The following is a 25,227-nucleotide window of genomic DNA, read 5'->3' as shown; positions in this document are numbered from 1 at the left end:
TGAAGGTGTTCGGAGTTAGCGAGGTTGGCGTCAGAGCTGGTTGAGATGCGGATTGATTTCTTATGGACGATAGCGATTCCTCCTCCTGTGTGGCTGGTACGGTCTTTGCGAGTGATCTTATAGTCTTCAGGGATGGCAATGGTGATGTCTGGTGCGGAGGAAGCATTCATCCATGTTTCCGTAAGGAAGGCGATGTCCGGAGAAATGGTGTCTAGTAGATTCCATAGGTCAATGGCATGCCTGTGGACTGATCGGGTGTTGAGAAGGATGCATTGTAGGTGGTTGGGGTCGGGAATCTGTGGTGTGGTCGTAGCGGAGATGTTGTCGGTGCCGCTGTGTTTGCAGGAGAAGCAGGAGAAAGGTCCATGGGTTTGTCCAGGGGCGGCTTGGACGCAGTTGGGGGCGCGGCCGGGGTTAAGGGCTAGGAGGGTGGCGGCATCGTAGGTAATGCGGGGGGGCTGGGAGGGACGGGGGCCAGGGGGTCTGGCGCTGAGCGTGGTCCAGGCGCGGACGGGCGTAGACGGGCTTACCTTTGGCGCTCCTTCGGCGCGGGTTGGGCGCGGACGCTGCGCGTGGACGCTGCGCGCGGGAGCTACTGTCATATATGGAAAGTGAAGGGGGAGGGGCGAGGGCGGTTCAGCTGGGAGGCGGCGCGGGCTAAGGAGGACGACAACAACAACAAAATGGAGGCGGAGGGGTCAGGACGGCAAGAGCGCTTGGGGGAAAACGCAAATACTGCAACAGAGTCACGCTATTGAATTAAAATGCAAATGAGCAAAGCGGCGAGATGATAACAAATTCTACAACAGAGTCACGCTGGCAATATCACACTGCAAATGGGCAAATCGGCAATTTAGCAAAGCAAAATGGGCAAAGCGGCAATCCAAGCACGCAGCGGCAATTAGAGCGCACAGCAGGCTGTAGTTATTAGTCAGAGTCCAGATCAGAACATAAGCGCTGCACAAACGATACCGCAACAGCAGGGGAGCGACCACTCAGCTCGGAAGCGAAGAGCGAGTCACGGCGCTTCCAGGTGAGGGAGCGCTGTTTGTTGTCTGTGGGAGGGCGGTTCAGCTGGGAGGCGGGGCGGGCTAAGGAGGACGACAACAACAACAAAATGGAGGCGGAGGGGTCAGGACGGCAAGAGCGCTTGGGGGAAAACGCAAATACTGCAACAGAGTCACGCTATTGAATTAAAATGCAAATGAGCAAAGCGGCGAGATGATAACAAATTCTACAACAGAGTCACGCTGGCAATATCACACTGCAAATGGGCAAATCGGCAATTTAGCAAAGCAAAATGGGCAAAGCGGCAATCCAAGCACGCAGCGGCAATTAGAGCGCACAGCAGGCTGTAGTTATTAGTCAGAGTCCAGATCAGAACATAAGTAGAAAGACTATATCACATGTCGGAGGTGCACACCGAGCAGAGCAAGAACGAAGGAACAGGAGAAACAACACAGCCAGCAGACAGAAGCACCCGAGGAAAGTCAGACCATGCAAAGATAAGAGTAGGAGTGCATGAAACAGACTTTGTACTGGACAGTGGTGCAACTTGCAATGTCATGTGTGCATCGGAGTATGAGAGAATGGAAGTAAAGCCGACCCTGAGAGCGTCCAAGGTAAAGATCTTTACTTGGGGGGCAAGGAAAGAAGTAACTAACTTGGGGAAGTTCACAGAGGAACTGAGATACAATGACAAGATAAATAAGGAAGACATTCATGTTCTACAAGGCGATGTCCCAGGGCCATACTTGATGAGCAGCAGCACCGCCCAAACGATGGGCCTTATAACAATGACATATAAAAAAGACAACAGCTATGTTGAGAGCAAGCAAAGAGAAGACTCAGGGAACCAAGAAAGAGGAAGAGAACAAAAAAGGATAATTGAGAGAACAAATACAACAAAGGGCGACTGTAGAAAGAAAGGAGCAAGAAACAAAGCGGAGGGCAGAGAACAACGATCAAGACGACGAGAAGCCAGCAAAAAGAAGAGCAAGAGGAGAGAACAACGACAAAGAGAAAGAGCGACTGGCAAGCTGAGAACAGACGGAGAACAACTGAAGAGCAGAAAAAAAGATGACGACAGAAAACGACGACCAAGGAAGGGATGCAAAAGGACAAAGAGACTACGTAGAAAGAAGTAGGAAACAGAGACTGGGGAGAAGGATCGACGAGACTAACAATCTCTCTCTCTCTCTCTCTCTCTCTCTCTCTCTCTCTCTCTCTCTCTTTCTCTCTCTCTCTCTCTCTCTCTCTCTCTCACTACCACGGTGAGTTAATGATGTAAATGGTGGTGACACGGAGTGATTAATAGAACTGTACCACAAACTGTTGTTTGCAACAAGGGGGGAGATGTCATGACCTGACAAATAGATGACGGACAGGGCGACAGGACAGTAGGGACAACAGACACTAGGACCCTGTGGGTCGTGAGGGAGGTGACCAGGTCACCGGACACCACATCCGGTCAGGGGACAGGAAGAGGACAGATTGGACCAGGGCGACCACGAAGAAGGACGTGTGTGTGACCAGCTGTATGCAACATCACAATAAAGAAACAGAAAGCGTACCTACCTGTGTCCGTGAGTGATTGCGCTGCGTAGTGCCAACCCTGTAGACACGACAGTACCCAGGTTGTAGAACGCACTCCGGATTGATCAGATGCAACCCCTACTTCTCCTGCTTCAAAAGGGACTTGAAACTCCATCTCCTCGACAAATACTTTACCGAAAAAGTCAACTGAAACAGGCTCCGATACCCAGTTGAGGCTCCTTACCATCTAGACCATCAGAGAGTGGAGGTCTTTTTGACTGTTTCACCTACCTAAGCTATCACTTGACTCACCCCTCTAATGTATTCGGTCTTAAAATGTTTATTGTTATGCATATTTCTCCATGTATCCTTATACCATGTTTTTCACCACTCTATTTCAGTCATGTTGTAAAGCGCTCTGATACCCATGGGTCTAGCTAGTGCTATATAAAACTTATTTTTTTTTTTAAAAGCGAAGTCAGGGAGCGTGTTTTTCATCATCTGAATTACTTAAATCGTCAATGATATTTGAATTTATGCCCATATATCCCATACACACACACACACTTATGTTGAAAAGAGATTTTTCGTTATGCTACTAACTGTGGCGCTGTTTGAATCCATACAAAACGGCCCAAAATAAAAGTTCATCCACTTTGTTTTATTCATGGGAAGTTTCATTCAGATCCATGAGGCGGAAGACAAAAAAAGGGAGATCCCTTAAAAGACATTTCTCATTTTATCTTCCATCGTATTCTTTGCTTTTCTATACAGAAAAAAACGGCTGAACGGATTTACACCTAACTTGGCATGAAATTAGAACTTTACTCAAGTTTCGTGTAACTCTGTAAAGCCATTTTTGACTCATTATTTTTACATTTGTTAAATGTGTGCAGATCCATCAGTTGAGTGCACGTTTAAAAGATGGGGTCAATAAAGTGTCAATTTGTTAATCGCTGTAACATCGTTTGACAAATCAACATGAACGTTGGCAGACCTGTAGCATGGTTTGTCTTCTTTTGGTGTGGCAAGTCTCAAGCAGATACCTCGAGGGAGCGAAGTTAAAGGGGTGTAAACACGTGTTTATGTGCTAATAATGTTGATGCTCTTTAATTAATCTGTCTAGTTCAGGAATCTCTTGCTGATCAACAAAGGGGCAAAGCTAAAGGGAGTTTAAAAACTAACAGCTTCTCTAATAATGTTGGCACCGTTATACGGATCGGCAGACACTGCCCATATTTAGCTTATTCTTGATATTTTGAATTTCAAGCAAATTCTTCTAGGAGGGATCCCTTAATGGCGGTGGTCAAAAAACTAGCATTTCTAATGTTAACTCCCATTGGAATCTTTGCTCTCCACTCTATAAAAAGAAACGTAATGGAACAGAATTAGAACAACCTTGGTATGAAACTAAAACTGTATTCAGTGAAGTGCTTATGCTTGGTGTGGTGTACATCTGTTCAGTCGTTTTTTTAGAAATTGATGTTGAAAACGTATTCTGTTCCGGATATGGAGGTTACATTTTAGAAATGCCTGAACTGTAAATTTGCTAAGGTCTGGGAACCTGATTTCGCATACCTAAAAATTAAATCATAAAATAAAATAATTTAGTTTATTTGGACAATGGTGCATTTTCTCCCATCGTCCATTTGGTTCCACAAATCAAAAGCAGGGCCTGAGGAACGAAAGCAGTCTGAATGGCAAGACCCGGCAGACCTGGTCAAGGAAAACACACAATAGTCTTGACTTTGGAATTCATGGTCATTGATTTTTTGTTTTTCAACTTCGAAAGATTGTTTCTGAAAAGCATAAAAGAATGCTGAGCAGGGCCAAAGAAACATGGTACCCCGCTTGGCATTTACCTCAGCCCACAGAGTATCTGCCACACCAGTGATGTCCTATAGTCAGAGAGATCCCCATCAAGGACCTAAGTCTGACTTTGCCTTTGGGGTTTAAGGAGGATTTCAAGGTCAGGGAGGGAGGGTCAGGCAGGTCTCTGTGTTCCAGGGATGAAGGCTGGTAACTTTTATTCTCAGCTGCGGCACTACAGTGTTCCTAGAACTGAAGGCTATTTAATTTATAATATCTTGTGAAAGTACTGGTATGGACACCAACAAATAATCATTAAGAAATTCCAACCTCTAATGGCTTTTACAAATAAACGTTATATTGAAAGAAAATTCATGTTCATCTGACTCATGACAGATTTCTCTTTTTTATCTTAGACAATCTTTGAAGGTTTAATGCTTGGAGCGGTATCAGCGTAAGTCACTGTTTATCTGTGACTGTGAAAATCTTTCCAGTTATTCACAATGTCTTTACTAATAACTGTTTAACTTTGCTTCTAGTCTCTTTGAAGCTGATGCAGTGATGTGGGCAGTTGGAGCAACAGCTTTTGTCACTTTAGGCCTGTCTCTGTTTGCGTTTCAGACAAAGGTAAGTACTGTTTTTTGATTGTGAATTTTATATCACAGCAGTATGCAAATGTGTATAACACCATTGCTGATTCCTTTTACTAACTATATGACAAAACTGAATTTTGCAAAGTTATTAAATTGAATTCTCTATAAATATGATGGTTATTTCATTAGTGAAAATGTGCACATGTAGCTCATTGGTGCTGCATTCCGCTTGTATTACTACCCATGTAGTGTGTAATTGGCAAATGAGCAATTTATCATAGTATGATAATAAGCAATACATATCAAACCATCAACTATTAATCCACTGTTTAATTCTGATATCCAGAATCCATTAAGTGTCTCATTATGAGTTGCCTGAAGTTTATAACTGGAATGGGAAGAAAACTGGGGACCATGGATTGCTGGTTCCTTTACTGTAACTTACCCACAAGTATGTTTCTGCTCAGGTTTACCACCTGCTCTAAGCTGGTTGTTAATCTGAGCAGGGAGTCCATGGTGGGTTGCTTGCTGGGGGCAGTCAGGTAGTCCTTTCTGAGCTAGGAATCTTTGGTGGGTTGAGTGCTGGGGAAGTGGATCGGGATGGTGTAGATGGGCTGTGCAGGTTGGAACTGTTGTGCTGAGTGTGCAGTGCTCCCTTGCTGCTGAGGGAAGGATTTGGTGGCAGGTGCTTTTGTCAATGGGTGCACGAATGCCAAGCCACTAGGAATTGGAATCTGGAGAGAATACTGTCCTGTCGGATGGGTATGCCCAGACTTGGATCCTGTGCATACTGTGCCACTGGAACCAAACCATCTACTGGGGCCCCTGGACACCAGAGAATATGAGCTGAGCAGACTTTAGCTGTTGGGTCAAGGGTGGAATATCCATCCCGAGGTGGCACAGAGCTTATTCGATCAGTGGGCCGTGGCCTTGCTAAATCTATGTGAGCACTGGAGTTTCCTCTAAAGAGGTCTTTACGGGACGCATTCGCCAGCAATGGGACAGGGGTCTCCTGTCCACGTTCCTGCTGCTGCCTTTCTTGCCTCAAGTTCTGAGGAGTTTTATATCAGGCTGGGGGCATGTCATCTTAGTATCCTTGGACCGGGCCTGGAGAGTGTGGTACCCAGAGCGCATGAGCCTGACCATTTGCCTTCTGATAGAAGCACCTCTTTGGAAGGCCCTCCTGTCTCAGCCACAAAAGATCCGGCCCTTCCCCTGCATGTCTGCAATCTACACATCCATGTGTAGTGATTGAACAGCAGCATCTGACTACTTTTGACTTACCGCTTGAGGTGATAGACCTTGTGTTCACAGGCAGACGTCCCTCCACGAAATCCATTGATGCTGAGGCTGGAAAAAGTGTGGAGCCTGGTATGAGAGCCATAATCTTGATTGTCAGCCGACCAAACTCTCATGTGTCCCAGTTCGTTTGTTTTCATTAGCCCAGCAAGGCCTGGTAGTGGCTTTAATTGAAGGATACTTGTCAGCTCGTTCGGCCTTTTTTTGTTTGCCCGGTTCATCTCCGCTGTTTAAAACACCTGTGGGTTCGTGCGTTCTAAGGGGCTCGACTCGTTGCCCCGAAACCATTTCTCATTCCACATTAGAATGTAAATCTGGTCCTCATGTTCCATATGTGCACTTATCCAGGTCACTTGCACTTTTGCTCGGTCCAATTTCGGGCACTTAAAATATTCTTATCGGCATCACCTCGTCTACCTGTGTGAGCGAACCACATCCACTCTCAACAGATTCGCCGTACACCACTTCCTTTCCAGACAAGTTGCCGTTGAGGACTCGGACTGCCGTCATGCCTAGGGTGGTATTGCCCTCCAGTTCAGTCAATCCTTGTTCGTTCTGCCCCAGTCATTCAAAGAGGAAGACAAGTTCCATCAGCTTAAGTCTTAAGAGGGCTCGGAATTTCTACATTGACTGCACATAAGGAACCATCTTGTAGATGATCAGCACTTTTTAGTTTTCGCAGGAACCAAGAAAGGTGGGACGATGCAAAGGGAGGCTCTCTTGAGGTGGATTGTCCTCTGCAATAAACTGTTCTACACTCAGGCTAAGACAAAACCTCTTGAAGGGCTAAGGACTTTTTCTACCAAGTGGCCAGTGCCAATATGACAACATTGGCAAGGGGGATGCTGGTTCTGGTCATCTGCTAGGCTGTGACATGGACGTCAGTACACATGTCCACAAAGCACTACTGCTTTGACAAGTGCAGTTGGGGGATGATTTGCCTGCTTCCTCCTGCAAGACTTTATGATCTGAGTCCACTCCTCAGACCTCCACCTTTGGGAGACACTGACGTGGTATCTATCCTAAAGGTGAGGAATCTGCAATTAGAAGTATCCATCTGAAGGAAAAGTTACTTACCTATGGTAATTCTCTTTCTGAAATTCTCAGATACCCCAGACTCTCCTCAGACACTCTCAGCTAAGCCATTGGCATCTGTAGAATGCCCTAAAAGACCTCTTATAAAAAGATTTGTGACAAAAAATCTGGGATTTAGCTGTAAATAACTGATGTTGTGGCATGGTGGCTACAATGTTAGTCCCTTTCTGCTAAACATGCATGCTAATTTATTATCAAAGACTCTAGAATTGGCTACTGTTGTTTCTGATCATAAAGATTTGTGACCTTTATAATGTTTTACAAACGCTTTGCACTTCATTGAAATGGGAGAGTTTTAATTAATAGTTGAAACATTTATAGTCCACTTATCTGCATTAACTAATAGGCCAAAACTAATGTTCCTATTGTTAGAACACTGCTTGCCTGGTCCTAAGGAACTAGTCTGTGGTCATCTTACACTGTCTCAGAATAATATCAGAATTCTTTGGTATCACTGACACATTCAGCCAACTGCAAATACAAGGGCTAAGTGCCATAGTTTGGCTCTTTGGCTCATAACAAAAAGATTAACCTGCATTCCTGTTGAAAGGATCTTCTGATAGGACTTCCAACCACAGATTGCTCACCCTAAAATATTTCCCAGGTTTCAGACTGTATCCGGAAAATCTTGAGCAATATCTCTGGGCACCTGTAGGTGGTGTCGACCTCATTAGAAGTGTCTTTGCAACATCCATATTAATTCCACCCCGGTGCACTAACATTATTTCCTTTCTTTCTGCGCCAACATGGTAGATTTAGAGAGTTACCTCTGGCACTTTTTGACCACTTTTTTCTGATATTTTGTCAACCCTATTTTGAGCATTTGCTCCCAGTGTACTTAGGAACATGACCTCTCGAAACTCTATGGGTTTTAAACCTTGTGGGGACTGGCACAGACAATTCTTGTTGTCAGATTCTCACTAGGTTTGTCTCTCGTGCCTGGGGTCGGGACACGACTCCAAGGCCTGCACCAAGTGCAAGCACTCCACAGCGATATTTATTTTATAGCATTTGTAGGGCGCGCAGCTACCCACAAAGGGTTTCCCGGCGCCAAAAGGCGAGTCACAAGCACAGCCAGAGAAAGAGAGAATCCGGGGGTACTTATTTGTCAAATAACCAGGTCTTTACACTCTTTCTAAAATTCCTATAGTTTTCCTCTTTTCGTATTTGAATGGGCAATGTGTTCCACAGGGTAGGACCCAGATATGAAAACGATCTCCCGCCTATTCTAGTCCGTTTGTACCTGGGAACCGCAAAAGTCGCTGATGTAGCTGACCGAAGATTGCGATTAGGAAAGTGGGGCTTGGCAAGATCTTGAAGATACTTGGGAGCGGTCCCGGCTTTGATTTTAAACAGGTAGCTCAGGGTTTTGAAACGAATCCGGTTTTCAACCCTGAGCCAGTGTAGATCCCTGAGATGTTTAGTGATCCTGGCGTGTCTGGGTATTCTGCAAAGCAGTCTGGCCGCAGCATTTTGTACCAGTTGTAAGCGTCTTACTAGCGCTTTGTTTGCACCCAGGTACAAGATGTTTCCGTAGTCAAGCCGAGAAGTTACTAAAGCATTGACTACGGTCTTCTGGGTGGTAAGTGGCAGCATCCAGACAATTTTACGAAGCCATCTGAGAATAGTGAAACAGGTGCCCGCCACTTTGTTGGCTTGTTGTATCATAGAGAGATTGTCATCTATGATGACCCCAAGATTTCTGACCTGCGTAGCTGGGGGCGGTAGCTTGCCCAGTGATGTCGGCCAATGGGGATCACTCCAAAGCTCCTTATTATTTCCTAGAAGGAGGACCTCTGTTTTGTTTTGCGATCTGTAAGCTGGCAGTAAAGCTCCTGTTGGCGCGGCAAAAGGGGCTCCACGTAGTTCCCATTCCTGAGGAAGAACCTAGGGCCATTTCCGGAGCCATCCCCGCAGGTGCTTGTCATTTCACTCCAAGACATCCTCTTCGAACTTGGGTAAGTCTAACAAACACAAAAAGAAAAAGTCAACGCTTTCTTCAGCTTCTCCCTCCCACCCTCATGCTTCGAGGCCCAGCTCTCACAGTCCACCTGCAGGCGCCGTTTCATGCTTCCCAGAGTTTCATGGTACCATAGCAACCACTGCTCAGTTTAAAGGAGATCTATGACGCCATGCATACAATCTTTGGGACACTAACATCCTCTGGTGTGCCCTCGGACCCCATAGAGTCGAGAGATGACCCCACTGGGTTTCCGCTGGTGGGTCTGCCTGACTCTAGGAAGGGCCTCTGGATCTACCCCCGAATAAGGATCAAAGCTGCCATTGGTGCCTTCTTCAACCCCATCTCCTTTCTATCCAGAACTGACACTAACACCACTGAGGCTGCTCGCCAATGAGCCAATTATCATCCCTAACTTCGAGCTGGCGTCGACAGGCTATAAGAACCTCTGAACTTACCTTCCGTAGATAAACTCTTCAGCCAAGCCATTGCTCCATTTCAGTGAAGCCCTCACCAGCATTCTCCTGGGAGCCTGGAACAGACCTTGCACAGGGACTCCTGTGTGTGGCATGTTTGTCCATCGCCTCCGTCCTGCCCCAGGAGACCCAGCCTTCCTCTCCCATTACCCCTCCCCTGAGAGCCTGGTTGTCTGGTTGTGCAGGCTTCAACAGCCAAAGCCAATCCAAACATGTTCCCTTCCAGTGCACTTGACATGGAATACATTTTTGGGGAGTGCATTTTTTCTTCCACCAGCCTAGCTTTGCAGTCGCTGAACACTTAATGCCTGTTGGATTGATACACGTAGTAAACGTAAGAGTATGCATTTCCTAAAAGGAGTAGGGGGGTGGAGGAAAGGAGGCCAGGTGTCCAAAGCGGAACAAATGGTGACCAATTAGGGGCAAAGGCCCTCACACCTCCCTAGGGGTGTCATACTTCATCATTGGGCAGCTCCTCGTTGGGCCGGCGCTGCAATGCCCAACGAGCCTAATGAGAGTGCTCTTTGCCGGAGGTCTTCTCTTTTTGCCTATGTGAGATGTCGGTGGAGCATATATGTCAAGAATAGAAATGGGAGGGAGGGAGTGTGGATTAAAAATAGTTGTCAGAGTCCCTCAAAATAAGTTTATTAGCTGGGTTCATATGGTATGCTAAAAACAAAAGACTATAAAGTCGTGGCTGGAGAGGGGGAATTGATACTCCCATGTGTTGTGGAACTCGGTTGTGCAGCTGTTTCCCATGCTTCCCAAGGAGGGCCAAGACATCCTCCACCAAGCCTTGGCGTAGGTACTGGACGAGGCAAAGTTCGCCATCAGGTGTGGGCTCGATATCACTGACTCCCTGGTTAAAGCCATTGGCCTCTACTGCGGCACTGCATCATCATACCTTGCTGTGGTCCACTGGGTTCACAGGAGATGTTCAGGTGTCCTTGATTGAAATACTCCTTGATGGCTCCTGGCTATTAAGCAAAAAAGCTTACATGGCGCTGAAACGCACTTTCACGGGGAGCAAGGTCATTGATAGGTCTCTAGGGCTTTCTCTATCTGCTCGGTCTCATCCTCGATCCTTTTGCCCCAACTGGGGCTGGGGGCGAGGCAGGTATCAGCGTCTGCAGTATCAGCCATAATAGCACCCACCAGTCCATCAGCCTGCCCAGTCCTTTTTTTGGACAGGGTTCTCGGATCCCGAACAGTACACTGGAGCCAAACACAACGTGCTATCAAGTCTCCCAACCCTTCAGCCACTGCAGCCTCTAAGCCTCCTAAGTGCACCTCCCATCCGGCACAGCAATCCTACTGGTAGCCAGATCAGGCACCACCTGCCCCAATGGTCTGCAGTTAACTCCAACAAGCGGGTCGGGGCGGCCATGTGGGGTAGGAGGAGATCAGAGCACTCTGGTGTCCGGCAGAGTCTCAGCTCTTTATCAATATTCTGGAGCTGAGAGCAATCCACTTGGCATTGAAAGCCGTTCTCCCATCTATCAGGTGTTCATGGACAACACTACCATCATGGTACTGCAACAAACAGGGTGGGTAGGGTCATGGGACCTGTGGAAGGAGTCCTTGTGCCTCTGAACTTGGCTAGAGTGCCAGGACATTTTTCTGGTTGTAAAGCACCTGGTAGGCTCATTGAATGCCAGGATGGATGAACTCCACAGTTGATGCCTGCGGATCATGAATGGCAACTATATCCGGAAGTGGCACAATGTCTCTTTCAAGAATGGGGAGATCCTTGGCTCGATCTGTTTGCCACCACTGAAAGTGCACAATGTCAGTACTTCTGTGCATTGGAGTTTCCAAAGCAACTCTCACTCACACATAACATCTGCCTCAAGTGGTAGTCAAGACTCCTGTATGCCTTTCTGCCAATACCACTCCTGCCCCGGGTTCTCAAGAAGATCATGACTGACTTGGAACAAGTCATCCTTGTGACTCTGGATTGGGCACAGGGGATATGGTATCCCAAGATTCTGAGCATGGGTATCGATCCCCTGATTAGGCTTTCCTTTTGAAAGAATTTTCTTTGGCAGCAACTGTGCAGGGTCCTGCTCTCGAACCTGCGTATGCTCCACCTTCAAGCATGGAGATTGAGCGGCGACAGTTAATGGTTTTCAGTCTTCCTTCCGAGGTCTGTTTGGCATCTTGGCAGTGAGGCTGCCCTCCACTAAAACTATATGTGCCTACCATTGGGTTGTTTGTGGCCTGGTGTTCCACACGTCATGATGTCATGTGGCCCCTTTCTTCACCTCTTGTGAAGGTGTTGCTGTTTGTTCTATCTTTAGTCGGGCAAGGGCTTGCAAAGGCTCCGTTGAAGATTATCTGTTGGCAATTTTGGCTTTCCTGTGTTTGCCGGTTCAACCCTCTCTGTTCAAGTCACCTGTTGTGACTCGTTTTTGAAAAGTTTGCAACATTTGTTCCCTCCTACCCTTTTCATGAGGCCCCTAGATTACCTCAATCTGGTCCTTGGGCTTCTCATGTCTTTCCCCTTCGAGCCTCTACACAGCTGTTCTCTGCCTCTCTTGTGAAGGTGTTGCTGTTTGTTCTATCTTTAGCCGGGCAAGGGCTTGCAAAGGCTCCGTTGAAGATTATCTGTTGGCAATTTTGGCTTTCCTGTGTTTGCCGGTTCAACCCTCTCTGTTCAAGTCACCTGTTGTGACTCGTTTTTGAAAAGTTTGCAACATTTGTTCCCTCCTACCCTTTTCATGAGGCCCCTAGATTACCTCAATCTGGTCCTTGGGCTTCTCATGTCTTTCCCCTTCGAGCCTCTACACAGCTGTTCTCTGCCTCTCTTGACTATCAAAACAGTCTTTCTAGTGGCCATTACATCGGGCAGGAGAGTCCCCAAGCTTCAAGCTCTGTTCACCAACCATATGCCAGCTTTTTCCCTGACAAACTGGCCCTTCTGACGCATTCTTCCTTCCTGCCGAAGGTTGTCACCCCTTTTCATGTCAGTCAGATTATCACTCTGCCTACTTTTTCTGCTCACCTCATCCTTGCAAGGAGGAGGGACTCTATCTCCTGGACAGAAGAGAGTTCTCTGGTTCTAACTTGATCACCCCAAAGACAATCAGGTGGACAATTGTCTCTTCATCTGGTTCACTGGAGCAGAAAAGGACAATGAATCGTGCTCTGCATTAAGATCTACACAACATTCGCTAAGAAGCAGCATCCTGAAAGATGCCACCAGGGCCAAGCCTGCTACTACTACATTGGCACATTTGCTAAGCTACTACATGAGTGAGTATCCACACGTTCACAAACCACTATTGCTTAGACAATCAGGTACATCGAGACAGGCACTTTACCCGTTAGGGCATCCAGGACTTTCTGGTTTGAGCCAGTTTGCAGACTCCCCTCCTGGGAGGTTTTACTTGGAGTGGTGTGGCTCACTGGTTAGAGGCGGCAGACCTGGGAGCAGAGGACGGCCCGGGACCAGGGTTCAATTCCCGACGCGGCTGGGTCTTGGACCAGGGTCAGCAGACTTGATAATTCTCGCCTCTGTGCCTACTCTAACTAGGGATCACACTCGGCAACTCTGGGCATTAGCTTGCCTCATCTCCACAACTGCCCCCCACATACGCCAGGGATACTCCTTCGGGAGTCGATTCTAGCGCGTTAGAAACCCGCAATTAATTAATTATCTATTCTAAGGTGGGAAATCTATGGGTAGAAGTCTCAATAAGAAGAACAAGTTACTTACTTTGATAACGTATTTTCTGGTCGAGACTCTAACAGCAAATTCCTCACCTACCCTCCCATCTTCTCCCCTCTGCAAACTGGCCTTTTCATCCTAAAAATCAGCACACTGATTAAACTGCTCTGCATTTTTGGCATGGAAATAGTAACAAAAGAAACTAATTCCCGGAAACCCTCAAACCCTTTTTGCCATCAGCGGCAAGCATTACCTCCACTGGGGCTATTGATCTGGGTTGCATCATCATTGGGTTCCACACCTGGGTACTCCCTTCCGCAGGTGAGCAATGCCTCCAACTTGAGGGAGAGTGTCTGGTAAGGAGCACCAGTGGGATCTGTGCATTAGAAAATTGAATAAAATGATCTCCTATGCCCCAATATAACTTTAATCTAGGGGTGAAGGGAATAGGGATAAGGTTAAAAATGATATGTGATGCCAATGGGAAGAATTACTGATCCTCTGCATCAGTCTGCGTGGTCAACATGTTTCGGCCAGAGATGCCTCTGTGGTTCAGTGATAAGGTGAAGATACCTTCAAGGGATTTTGTTTGTACTAGTTAACAGAACAGAGGCGAGTGATTCTATTTGGTGACCCGTCACAATTTAGGTCAATGGTACAACAATGTAACAATAAAAACTCAATTAATCTAGATAAGCCACAATATGAGATCAAACTAAAGAAGAAAAATTGTGCGGGTGTACATGAAAAAGTTTGTATTTAATACACTTTAGAAATTAAAAAGGGTACAGAATAAATAACAATGTTGCAAGAAGCATATATCATAGGAATAAATCAAAACACTTCTTTGAAACAATTGTATATGCTTTTCTTCTTTGCTAAGATTGATCTAACAATTAGATAAGACAAAGCGTGTGTCGACGTTTCTGTCTCTATTGGCGAGTCGATGAGACCATCTTCAGGACAAATAATAATTTCTGAAGACCCTTCAGTATTGTTTCAGGGGCGACTTTAATCTTGCCGGTCAGTATCGTTGATGCTTAATTCAATGGGCAGCGAGGGCTGTGTAACTTTATTCAGTAGGTTCGGAAGGCTGAGTTTGAATGATCCTTACAGCAGGACGTATAGAAAAATTAGGTTCTTTCACAGTCACAGTGTTGGCAAACGGCCTGTTAAATGCGCTTTGTCTACTCCACACCTATTGGTTTAAGAAGGGGTAGAAATCCGTGATTTAAATTGTATGTATTTGAACCACTTATCTTCCGATTATTTAAAGGAATTTGCGGCCACTCAATAAGCCTATCGACAAGCTACAAAGCACCTCTCTCGATCACCACAATTCAAGTGTGAATTGTCACCAAATAGAATCACTCGCCTCTGTGCTGTTAACTAGTACAAACGAAATCCCTTGAAGGTATCTTCACCTTATCATATTCATTGCCCGAACCCTCAAGGGTATATTGGGTTGCTCGCTTTTTTGTTATCTGTGGTTCAGTGGCCTTTGCCAGGACCTTACGTGGGTCAGATCTCTTTTTCTTCTAGATACTTTAAGTGGGCATCTACTGGTGGTGACTGTAGGTATATTTGCCTTCTAGAGGGTCCTCTGCTGTCTCATGGGTAGCGGATGAGGGCGTAAGTCTTCACCATAACTCATTGGTGCGAGTAGATCTTGCATATAGGATTGTTGCGTCCTACCCATTCCTATGGTAGATAAGGCGCTCTCCTGCTCCCTCGCTGTCACGCAACTCAGCTCTGCCTCTTTGTGTGCTCGACTGTGCTGCGTGCCTTTTTTGAAAGTCTGGCCCTTGATCTGGCGGTCCCATCCCCACAGAGTCACCCATTCACTGTGGCGCTCTCCACTTCCTATTTAGGGTAGGGTGACCAGCACTTATTTTCCCTTGCTGGGTTGCCATGCAAGGCATGTTGGTTTCTGAGTATTGAAAATGCACAATGGCCCCCTAAGTGCAAGGAGAAAACTTCCTGCATCTCAGGGCCATTGTGTTTTTTCCCCCCTGAAAACCTAAGTCTTGCTTTGGTAGGAGCACATCCACATCATTTAAAAGAACCCATACTTTAGCCAGTAAGGTAAATGTGCTAAGTTCTCTAGTTGTCATAGAGGTTGCCATAATTCAGATCTCTACTACACTCTATGTGTGATGGCATGTTTGCTACATTTCTCAGAATTTTCTTCAGCTTTCATGAAATTCTGGCAGCACTATCTTTTGCTACATCATACAGGGTACCTTCAAGGACCAAGAAAGGACACATGCTTTGTACCTCTTGGAGAGGAAAAATTGCCCCTCTAAAGGGAATGTTCACTCATTAAAAAGATGGTTCCTTATGCAGTGCTCCTCCAAGCGCTTGCACAAGCATTGCAATACAAAGGAAACATGTAGAAATTACAGAGCTCAATTTTTTCTAAAAGGGCCTCGCAAGTGGAAAATTCCAAATGCTCATATGACAAGAAACTTCATTCTACCTGAAGAGGGTGATTAGACCTCTGCAGCTTCCTCTAAAGCTGGCAGTTGCCTCTAAATTATATTTCTGGGTTCCATTCTTTGAGAACGCTTCCAAGAAGACTGGTCAGCTGTTGCTGATAGTGGAACAACACTACTTTCTCTACGACTTCAAATAACAATCAAGGATGCCAGTGAAGTTGATCCCAAGTCTGCATTATATCTGGAAAGAGGGTCTTAAACTTACTTCTAGGTACAGTTCAGACTGTCATACCACATTTAGAAAAAATATAGAGCACCAGATTCTGTACCAGTGTGCCTCACTGCTCATCCTAAGTCGGATTCTACTACTACAATGGAAGCTGAAAGGAGATCTAAAAATCCTGTTACATCTGCATGGGTGCTCCACAACATAGATGGTAGGCACATAGATAATCTGAGATGCAGAGTGAGCATCATGGCTGCAAACTCCCATCAAAGCAGCCAACACCCGAGCCATTCTGGGATGATATGACCGCCAGATGTGGAATGATATTTCTCCTATGGTAGTTTCATCCCTGAGGATAGAAAAAAGAAGCCAAAGCCATTGTCAGGGAGGGTGCAAACGTTGCAGCATCTGGGGAAGATGCAGCCAGTCTTCTCACTCAATATGTTCCTCAAAAAGTAGTACGTTCGGATGTTAACCTTTCAAGAAGTCTCCTATTTCTGCAGGAAGGAAAGTTTCTGACCTCCCTTGATTTATTAAATGATGGTTTTCACACCCTCATCCATTTAAACCACAGGCAGTAGTTGGGCTTTTCTATGTCAGGACAGCAGTATCAGTTCAAAGCACTCACTTTTTGCCTGAAATCTGTCTTCTGGAAATGTACAAAGTACCTGGGCATGTGGCAGACGTTCTAAGAATACCAGGCCACTAGGAATTACCTGGACAACTGACTAGTGAAAGCACCCTCAGAGCTGGAAGACTATACCTCCACAAAGATGTGTTCAATCAGCGGGGTCCGATGCTCAAGATCAAAAACTTTTATACCTGTTTCAATACACAGCTCCATTTTCTGGAAGTAATCCAGGTCACCCACATTGGCCAGACTTATCCATCACTGGAATGCATCACAAAAATGCACATGATGACATTGTTGTAATTAAAGAAGTCCTTGAGCCAGGTATATAAAACACGCTGGATTTAATGAAGCTTAATTCCAAGTTAGTTTCAAGTAGGTAAGTAAAAGATGACAAAGCCCAACCAGGAGCAGCTCCCTGCTGCTCAGCCTGCATCCACCAAGTGCCACTCATCACATCTCCAGACCCCAAGACTTGCATGACATCACACACATCCAACATTCCAAACATCATCAAGCAGACCAGCACTCATTCTGGCTGAGCAGTAGGGAAGAGAAATCTAGGGAAGAGGAATGGCAACACATAAGTTATAACAGACATATCTATGCTGGTGCACTGCAGTTTCACGACATGCAAGTCACTGCTGTACCTTATGACATCATGAATAGGCGAATTTCCATTTTCTTTCCATTCTGCCGCATACGGATGGGACTGGAAGTCCAGTGGTAGCAAGTAGAGGGTTCTGGGACAATGTTGAATAGTCTCTCGCCTCCTCATTTCTTTTATTTGCAATTAAAATACACAATCCTTGAACTATGTGTTCACATGGAACTCATTCAAAAAGACCATTTATAAATATCACAGATATTTCTGTGTGGACAGAATCCAGGACACATCAATGCAAAGTTAAAAACAGTTAGAAGGAGCAATGATAACTGCCAGTATGTAACACGGTTGAGCCGAACCGAGTTTTATTCAGAAATAAACATATAATGCACAATAAATAGGGTGGTGTTTAGTGAATAAATAGAAGAAAACAAACCCCAGTTTATACTGTTTGAACCCTGTTCTTCCATCAGTTGCTAGTCCACCAATCACTCCTACCAGTGGATCTTAGAGTCTAGACTGATATTCGTATGTCTCCATTGGTTGCTACACATTCAAAGCCCAGTCCACCATAGATCTGACTCTAGGGACAGCTATCTATCACAAAATTACCAGATATTTGACAGAATTCTCAAATGATCTGAGACAAGCCAACTCCTGCCATCTCTAGTCCTGATGAGACCCTATTCTCCTGAGAGGGTTGAAATGCAGTTGACTCAGTTATAGAGACAGACAGAACTTCTCTCCTTTTGCAGATACAACTATTGGATTTCTGTACCTTTGACTGTATCTGAAACTGCTGTCTCATATTTGCATCAACCAATCACCTTGTTTTGCTGATTCTCAATTGTCCTTTTGAATGATTTCCATGTGAACGCATATTTCAAGGATTACTTGATATCCTTGTTGGCATGGACATAAGGGTTGCTCTCGTTGTTTTGTTTAAAGACTAAAATACACAAAGCACAGGTTCACAGAGAAGTTGGAGAAGGTGGAGAAGTGTGGCTCAGGGGTTAGAGGCGGCAGACCCGGAAGCTGAGATCGGCCCTGGACCAGGGTTCAATTCCCCGCCTCGGCGGGTCTTGGGCTCAAAATTCCACGGATTCGATAATTCTCACTCCGGTGCCTTCTCGACTCACGGGTTCACACTCTGCGACTCTGGGCAATAGCTTGCTTAATCTCCACAACGGCCCCTCGCGGCGGGATGCCTGGCTTTCACCTTGTGGATACCCTGCCGGGGTTATCTCACAGGGGAATACCAGGACGGGTTCCCTAAGCAAGCGCCGGGAAACCCTTTGTGGGTAGCTGTGCGCTATATAAGCTCAAATACATTTACATTTACACAGTTTCCAGTAATAGTACAGTTATTCTTACACATTCTGTTTTTTCCATTGGAAACATATTCACTGGGTTAACAAGGTGACGGAGGAAAGAGACGCATGATATCATAGCTGAGTCTGACCTTGATATGTTATGCAGTGTGCTCTTAACTGTGCTGATCCAAACTTTAACTGTAAATGTGACAAATAGGGGCATGTGTAAAACAAACTGGATCCGCAAGGCTCGGTGTGATGGTGTAGTGGAAATTGTCCATGGACCTGTATCTTAATTAATATAACTAGTGACAAGGTTCCAAATGCTAGAAAAGAGGGGACTGTAGTGGAGACACAGCTCTGTCATCGGTAGGTGAACATGTATTTTATTATTAGTGCAAGACATAGCAAATACATACAGATCTTACCCTCTAGATGCTCCCCACCAACTGTCCCTTCGCGAGACCTCAGGTGGAATACTGCTGTGACATCCTATGTCATAGCGCACCTGTAACCCTAGGATACCACACACCTTCCCCCTTTATACAACAAAACAATGAAATCAATACATAACTCATTACCCCTCAACCACCCATGCTTGACAAAGACAGACAACGGTAAAAACTTAAAGCAGATAGAAGAACAAATGTAATCTAAGGTAAGTACTATGTATAACTTACCTTAGCAAAACTCCCTTGAATGGGAAAAAAGTTCACCCCACCACAAAGTCCTTCAACCTTGCAGGCATTGCTACCATTCTACATGAATTGGTTGTCTTCGCTCCATTAGCGTGTACACTAGAATTCTCTGTGCTCAATGACTCCTTCACCCTCACACCCATCCTACTGGTAGATGCAGCGTCACCCACAGACGAGCTCCCTGAATCTCCTTTTGCTGGTTGACGGGGGGACAGTAGGGTGAGCAAAGGAGACATGGAAGCACTACTTTCTTCCCATAACCATTGCTTAGACAAATCTGATCCTATACTTTGCCAAGAGAGAATTTCATTGCACCTAGACAGTTTCCTAAGGTGCCTTACCTTCCCATCGCTTAAATTGGCTGAACAAGCATACACTTTCACAACTTTACATGGTGGTGAAAAATGGATGTCTCCCTTCCTTACTCTGTTGTCCAATTTCACACACACACCCTATCACCTTCCTTCAGTGACACAGTCTTGACGCAATTTTTTTAATCATAATGCTTCTTAAATGTCAGGTGTGCCTTTTCTAGATTGGTTCTTACCACTTTAGGTGACCACTTGCTCTGGTGCTCCAGAGACATCCATGCAGAATTATCCATAGAATAAGGTTCCCTTCCTCTCAACATTTTGAAAGGGCTCTACCCAATGACAGTGGGAGTGATTCTATATGCCCACATTAGTTTGTCCAATTCTAATTCCCAATTCATGGAAGCATTGATGGCAGCTTGAATACTTCCCATGATCACCCTGTTGAACCTTTCAGCAACCCCATTACTGGCAGGGTGATAAACCGGATTCGTCTTCGCCTTAACTTCATTTCTCATCAAAAAGTACTTACATTTCCCAGCAATAAACTGTGGACCATAGTCCCTCAAAAGTGACTTAGGAATTCCTTCTCTCAAAAACGTTCTTTCAAGGAACGCAATTATACTCTAAGTATCCACACATTCACATGTATCCAACTCAGGCCATTGGGAGTACAAATCAAAAAGTACCAATATGTTTGCAGGTGTTTTTGTCATTCAATAGCGGCCCCAAAATATCTATTGAAAGATTTTCCCATGGTCCTGATGGTAATTCACTCACACCTAAAGTAGGTTTGAACACAGTGCGAGTTTTGTCAACATTTGTGCACTGTGTACAGTTTTTTACAAACCTTTCCATTTCAGAGTCCATAGCTGGCCACCAAAATGAAAGTTTTACCCCCGTTTGGATTTGATGATCCCAAGATGTCTCTCATGTGTAAGTTCCAAAATTTGTTTGTGGAGGGCATGTGGAGAGACAATTCTACTATTCCTCAACAGGAACCCCGAGTCAGAAACAGCCCGCTCTTCTCTCAGTTCCCAGAATTTTTTGCATTCTTCTGTTAAATTACCTTTACTCGGCCAACCCTGCAAAACATACACCTTGACCTTCTCCAGTATTGTATCCTGAGCATACCCTGAGTGCCACTCACCCTGTGTTATTGCAATGTTGGCATTAGCCACACAAGCCACGCTGTAGCAATCTCATTCACAGCTTGTTCCATTGGCCGCATCATTGCTTTCCTGTTCAAATAGTCTGCTACCTTATTCTTCTTGCCTGTTAGATACTCTACCTCATAAGCATAATTCAACAGTTTCAATTGCCTATGCGTGGAGTAGTTTTATCAGAACCCTTTGTAGTTAATACCTTAATCATTGGTTTTTGGTCTGTGTGTATAGTGAACATAGTGCCCCAAAGGAATTGCCAGAATTTCTCTGTTCCCATGCACAAGCCAACATCGCTCGCTCAATGATGGAGTATTTTAACTTTGGGGCGGTTAGGGAGCGTGAAGCAAAGGAAACAGTACTTTCAACGCCATCCCTTGAAATTTGCAACAACACTGCGCTAAGCCCTTCCCACTGGCATTGGTGGTTAAGACCGTGTATGCCTTGCTATCGAACCCTTGTAAAGGAATAGCTGTACAAATATCACTTTTGATACTGGTAAATTCCTTTTGTAAATCCTCATCCCACAAAGAGGTTTGACACACCTTCAACAGTTGCCTGTTGCCATATGTTTTTCCAGCAAAGCCCTTTACAAATTTGGCATAGAAGTCTGCATGTCCCAGGAAAGATCTAACTTCTACTTTACATGTGGGAGACGGTACTTCTTTAATGGACTCAATAATCTCCCTTTTAGGAAAAAATCCTCTATTGCTGACCTTGTGTCCCAAATATGGCACTGAGTGTCAGCAAAATGTACACTTCTCTAGTTCAGCTTTCAATTCATATGTTTTTAATTTTCCTAGGACCTTGTTCAAATTAACATCATGCTCTTCCTTACTCTTACCCATGATGAGGATATCATCTTGAAAATGCGCCACTTTGGGGATATTCTTTAACAATTAATGCTTCAAGCCTCTGGAAGACCGCCTTGGCTGATGCCAATCCAAAGGGCATGCAGACAAATCTGAAACAGCCCACTGACATGATGAAAGTGGTTAAGTCCCTGCTCTCTGGGTTCAACACCACCTGCTGGTACGCAGAAGTTAAAACCACTGTGGAAAACCACAAAACGCCCTTCGTCATGGCTAACAACTCACTGAACCTAGGCAAGGGACATTTGTCCACAACAATGCTTTTGTTGAGGTCTCTAAGGTCTATACAAAGTGTGATCTTTCTGTTAGCCTTCCAGGCTATGATCAATGGAGCAAGCCACACGCGATCTCTACGGGTTCAATAATGTCTCTTTCCAGCAAGCTTTCCAGTTCACCTGCAACGTTTTCCTTAACAGTGAAGGGTTAATTCTTTGCCTCGATACACATTGGTACTGCCCCTTTTTTCAAAATGATGCGGTGTACAATTTTTTTCAATTTTTCCGCCTTACTAGACCAGTTCCTCTAAAGTCGCTGCAGTCCTTGTTCTTCAGGAGTCGCCGCAGTCTTGTATCGCCAACGGTTGCCACAACAGTGCCAGCGTCGCACATAGTTCCTCTGCGTCAAACGATCCCATGGGCCAGTGGATGCACACTCAGTTCTTTGCCAAACTGTAGTGAAGACATGACTCCATCATCGATAGATGAACACATGGTGTATTGGTAGTGCAGGAGACAGCAAATACATACATGTCTTACCCTCTAGATACTCCCCACCAAGTGTCCCTTCCCCAAGACCGCAGGTGGAACACTGCTGGGTCATCCTATGTCACAGTGCACCTTTACCCTAGGATACTACTGGGACAATAGCAGTTTTGTTCAGAGAATCTACTCCAGGGAAATTGTAGAGGGCTACTATGAATGTTTATCATCCCTCACTGTACTTTTCAACTGAAAAAGCATATTGTTCCAACTGTTGGCTACAGGTAGTTTTCAGAGACCTCTCTCACCTCTTCACTTAGCTATCAGTAAAGTCAAATCTATAAAGAGGGCAGCCACTTTGTTTGTTTTTTAGTAGAGAAACACTTAAAGAGGGCCAGTATGCAGTCCTCCCAGGTCTCAAGGTTGAGATGACCAGCGACAGTGGCGAGAGTACCAGTGATTGTGAGACAAAGGCTTGCTAGGAAAGGGCAGCTTTTTAACATGTGCTGAAGATCCGCATGCAGAATGATTGCAGCAGGGGCAAGAGATATTGGCATGAAGGAACATTTGATTGGTTTTGTATATTGTTATACTGGAGCACACCACCAAAACAAACTAAATAAAGATGTTTAAATGGAATTAGCCAAGAGTATAATAACTGGAAGGAGTTTCAAAATGTATTACATTCACATGATACAAAACAGGGCTACTTTGTTAAAAAGGAATTTTTCAATATGTAAAGCATTTTTGCGTTGTCATCTTTCTGCGATGGTTACACTCACAACTTCTTAGTTGCTACTTCCATTTCCCTAGCTTCTCCGCCTATCCGTTTCTTTCCTGTTGTCAGTCCCAGGCCCCCACCTGAAGTGTGACTGCTGTCTGCAGATGATCCGGTGCTTGACAGGGAACAGCAAGAAGTACTCAAGTCTCATGTCTTTCAGCTTGTGTGTGTCCCCTGTGAAGAAGGATCTCTTGCATTGCATGTTCAGGTTGTAGTTCGTTACACATAGAGTCATTGTCTTTCTATTTCCAGGTGGGCCATCTGCCTGGTTGCTTGTAGGATATCATGTTTGTTTCTAAAGTGAAGTAGTTTAGCTACAATTGGCCTTGGCAAAGATCCTGACAGCAGCCTCAGAGTTGGTACTCTGTAAGCCCTCTCATTGGTGAAAGGCTCGATGGTGGCTGATCAAAATGGTGGAGAAGCAGTCACAGCTCATGAGACAGCTTGCCTAGGTCAACCCACTACAGAGGGTATAACCAGTTGAGGCAGGAAGAGCAGGCATCTGCTTGAGCGCTTATGCTGTACAAGGCTTTTAGTCATCCGGAGGTGGCTCAGTGAGCACAAGGCTGACTGTGTTCTCATGCCTCTCCTTGCTGTGCTGGCAGACACTGAGCTATTGGATATGGTTAGAGTCCTTGCAGGATGACAGATGCTTCCACCTGGGGAGAGGAATAATTATTTTGGGTCCAGAGAGTTGCTCTGCTACTGTGATCCATATCGCACATTTGGATTGTGTAGTCACGTCTTGGGCAGATAGCTATATGAGTGTCAATGTGTTCAGTGGAATCCACCAAGTTGTTGTCAGTCCAAAGCTATACATGGGCTGGTGACGGGGTGTAGGTGGAGGCACTGTCTGGGGACATGAAGCCGGGAAATATTAAGAATATGTGATGTCTGGCCCCCTTATGTAGCCAGGAGGCAGTAGGACAGTGACCTCTGATGCTGTAGGAACTGAACACAGTGCTCTGTCAGCTGATACTACCACCTTTAACACCTTGCATGCTGTGCCGATACTCCCCCGGTGCTGAACATTCCATTTGCAGGTGTGGTCATGACGGAACGGTTCCGACATGAGCACAGTGTGACCGATGCTTATGACGGAACGGTTCGGTAATGAGCATTGAAGGGGAAAAACCCATCCGTAGGTTGGATTATAAATATATGTAATGGAAGACAGCATTCTTTTGGACTTGAAATCAGCTTAGAGACAAGCGGTGCTCTAAACCTTCTCTATTAAGGAGCCATATTTGCACTTAACGAATGACAAAGTCACCTCGCACACCAACCCAACTTTAATGTTCAGGGTTTCTGGAGACTACCAATAATTTAAGCTAGTAAATATTTGTTCGTTTTTTTTACAATCCCTTGACATCAGCTGAGATATTACCACATTCATTTGATGGCCACAGATGCATACAGTTTTACATGGGAATCACCAACAATATAGGAATATTTGAACAAATAGTTGTCTTACTGCTGCCCTTGCAGGAGCCATCCCCTGCCTGACCATGGCATTGCCCACTCGTTCTTGGCCTGCATAACATTCTGCTACAAGAGACTGACGCATCCCTTGGCAGGTAGTGTGGTCATACATTCTCATAGAAGCATGTTGACAACAGCTTCTTTTAATGTATGTGTGCCTTTCACTGGCATAGGAACAGCAGGCACACATTCACAAAGCACTATTGCTGGATATGAATGGGATAGCTGACTCGTGTGGGCCATGCTGTCCTATGCAACCTGTTTCATTGAAGGCGAGCCAGCTTCCTGTCTATTGGGTATTTGGTATACTTCTTGCTATTCTGATAAGACAAGCATAAAAATGTCTGTGAATAATACTAATGCTGGAGAACTGGTGTTACAGGTAGGTAACACATTTCTTCACTTAGACCCAAACATGTTCCAGCACTCCAGACAAGTGTCTACCAACACTGGCATCTTATCCATCTTTTCAAGTTTCTCAAAATAACATCCTAAAACACCATTATCTCCTACTGTCCCTTTCCCTGTTCTACTGCTAAGCATTAGTCTTCGCTATGGACCGCCTTTTAC

At 45.2% G+C, this 25,227-nt stretch overlaps 1 protein-coding gene across 1 annotated transcript in view; it reads left to right on the top strand.

Moving 5' to 3' along the window:
- LOC147688954 (protein lifeguard 1-like) overlaps positions 1-25,227 on the top strand; it is a 206,904-nt gene that overhangs the window by 129,075 nt on the left and 52,602 nt on the right. Inside the window, exons 6-7 of the mRNA XM_086941860.1 lie at positions 4,761-4,798; positions 4,884-4,971. Coding sequence (XP_086797986.1) covers positions 4,761-4,798; positions 4,884-4,971 — 126 coding nt within the window. The remainder of the gene's footprint in view (positions 1-4,760; positions 4,799-4,883; positions 4,972-25,227) is intronic.

Source organism: Lissotriton vulgaris, chromosome 10 (genome assembly GCF_964263255.1).
Source record: "Lissotriton vulgaris chromosome 10, aLisVul1.2, whole genome shotgun sequence".
Lineage (NCBI taxonomy): Eukaryota > Metazoa > Chordata > Amphibia > Caudata > Salamandridae > Lissotriton > Lissotriton vulgaris.
This window is presented reverse-complemented; position numbering and strand designations above follow the sequence as displayed.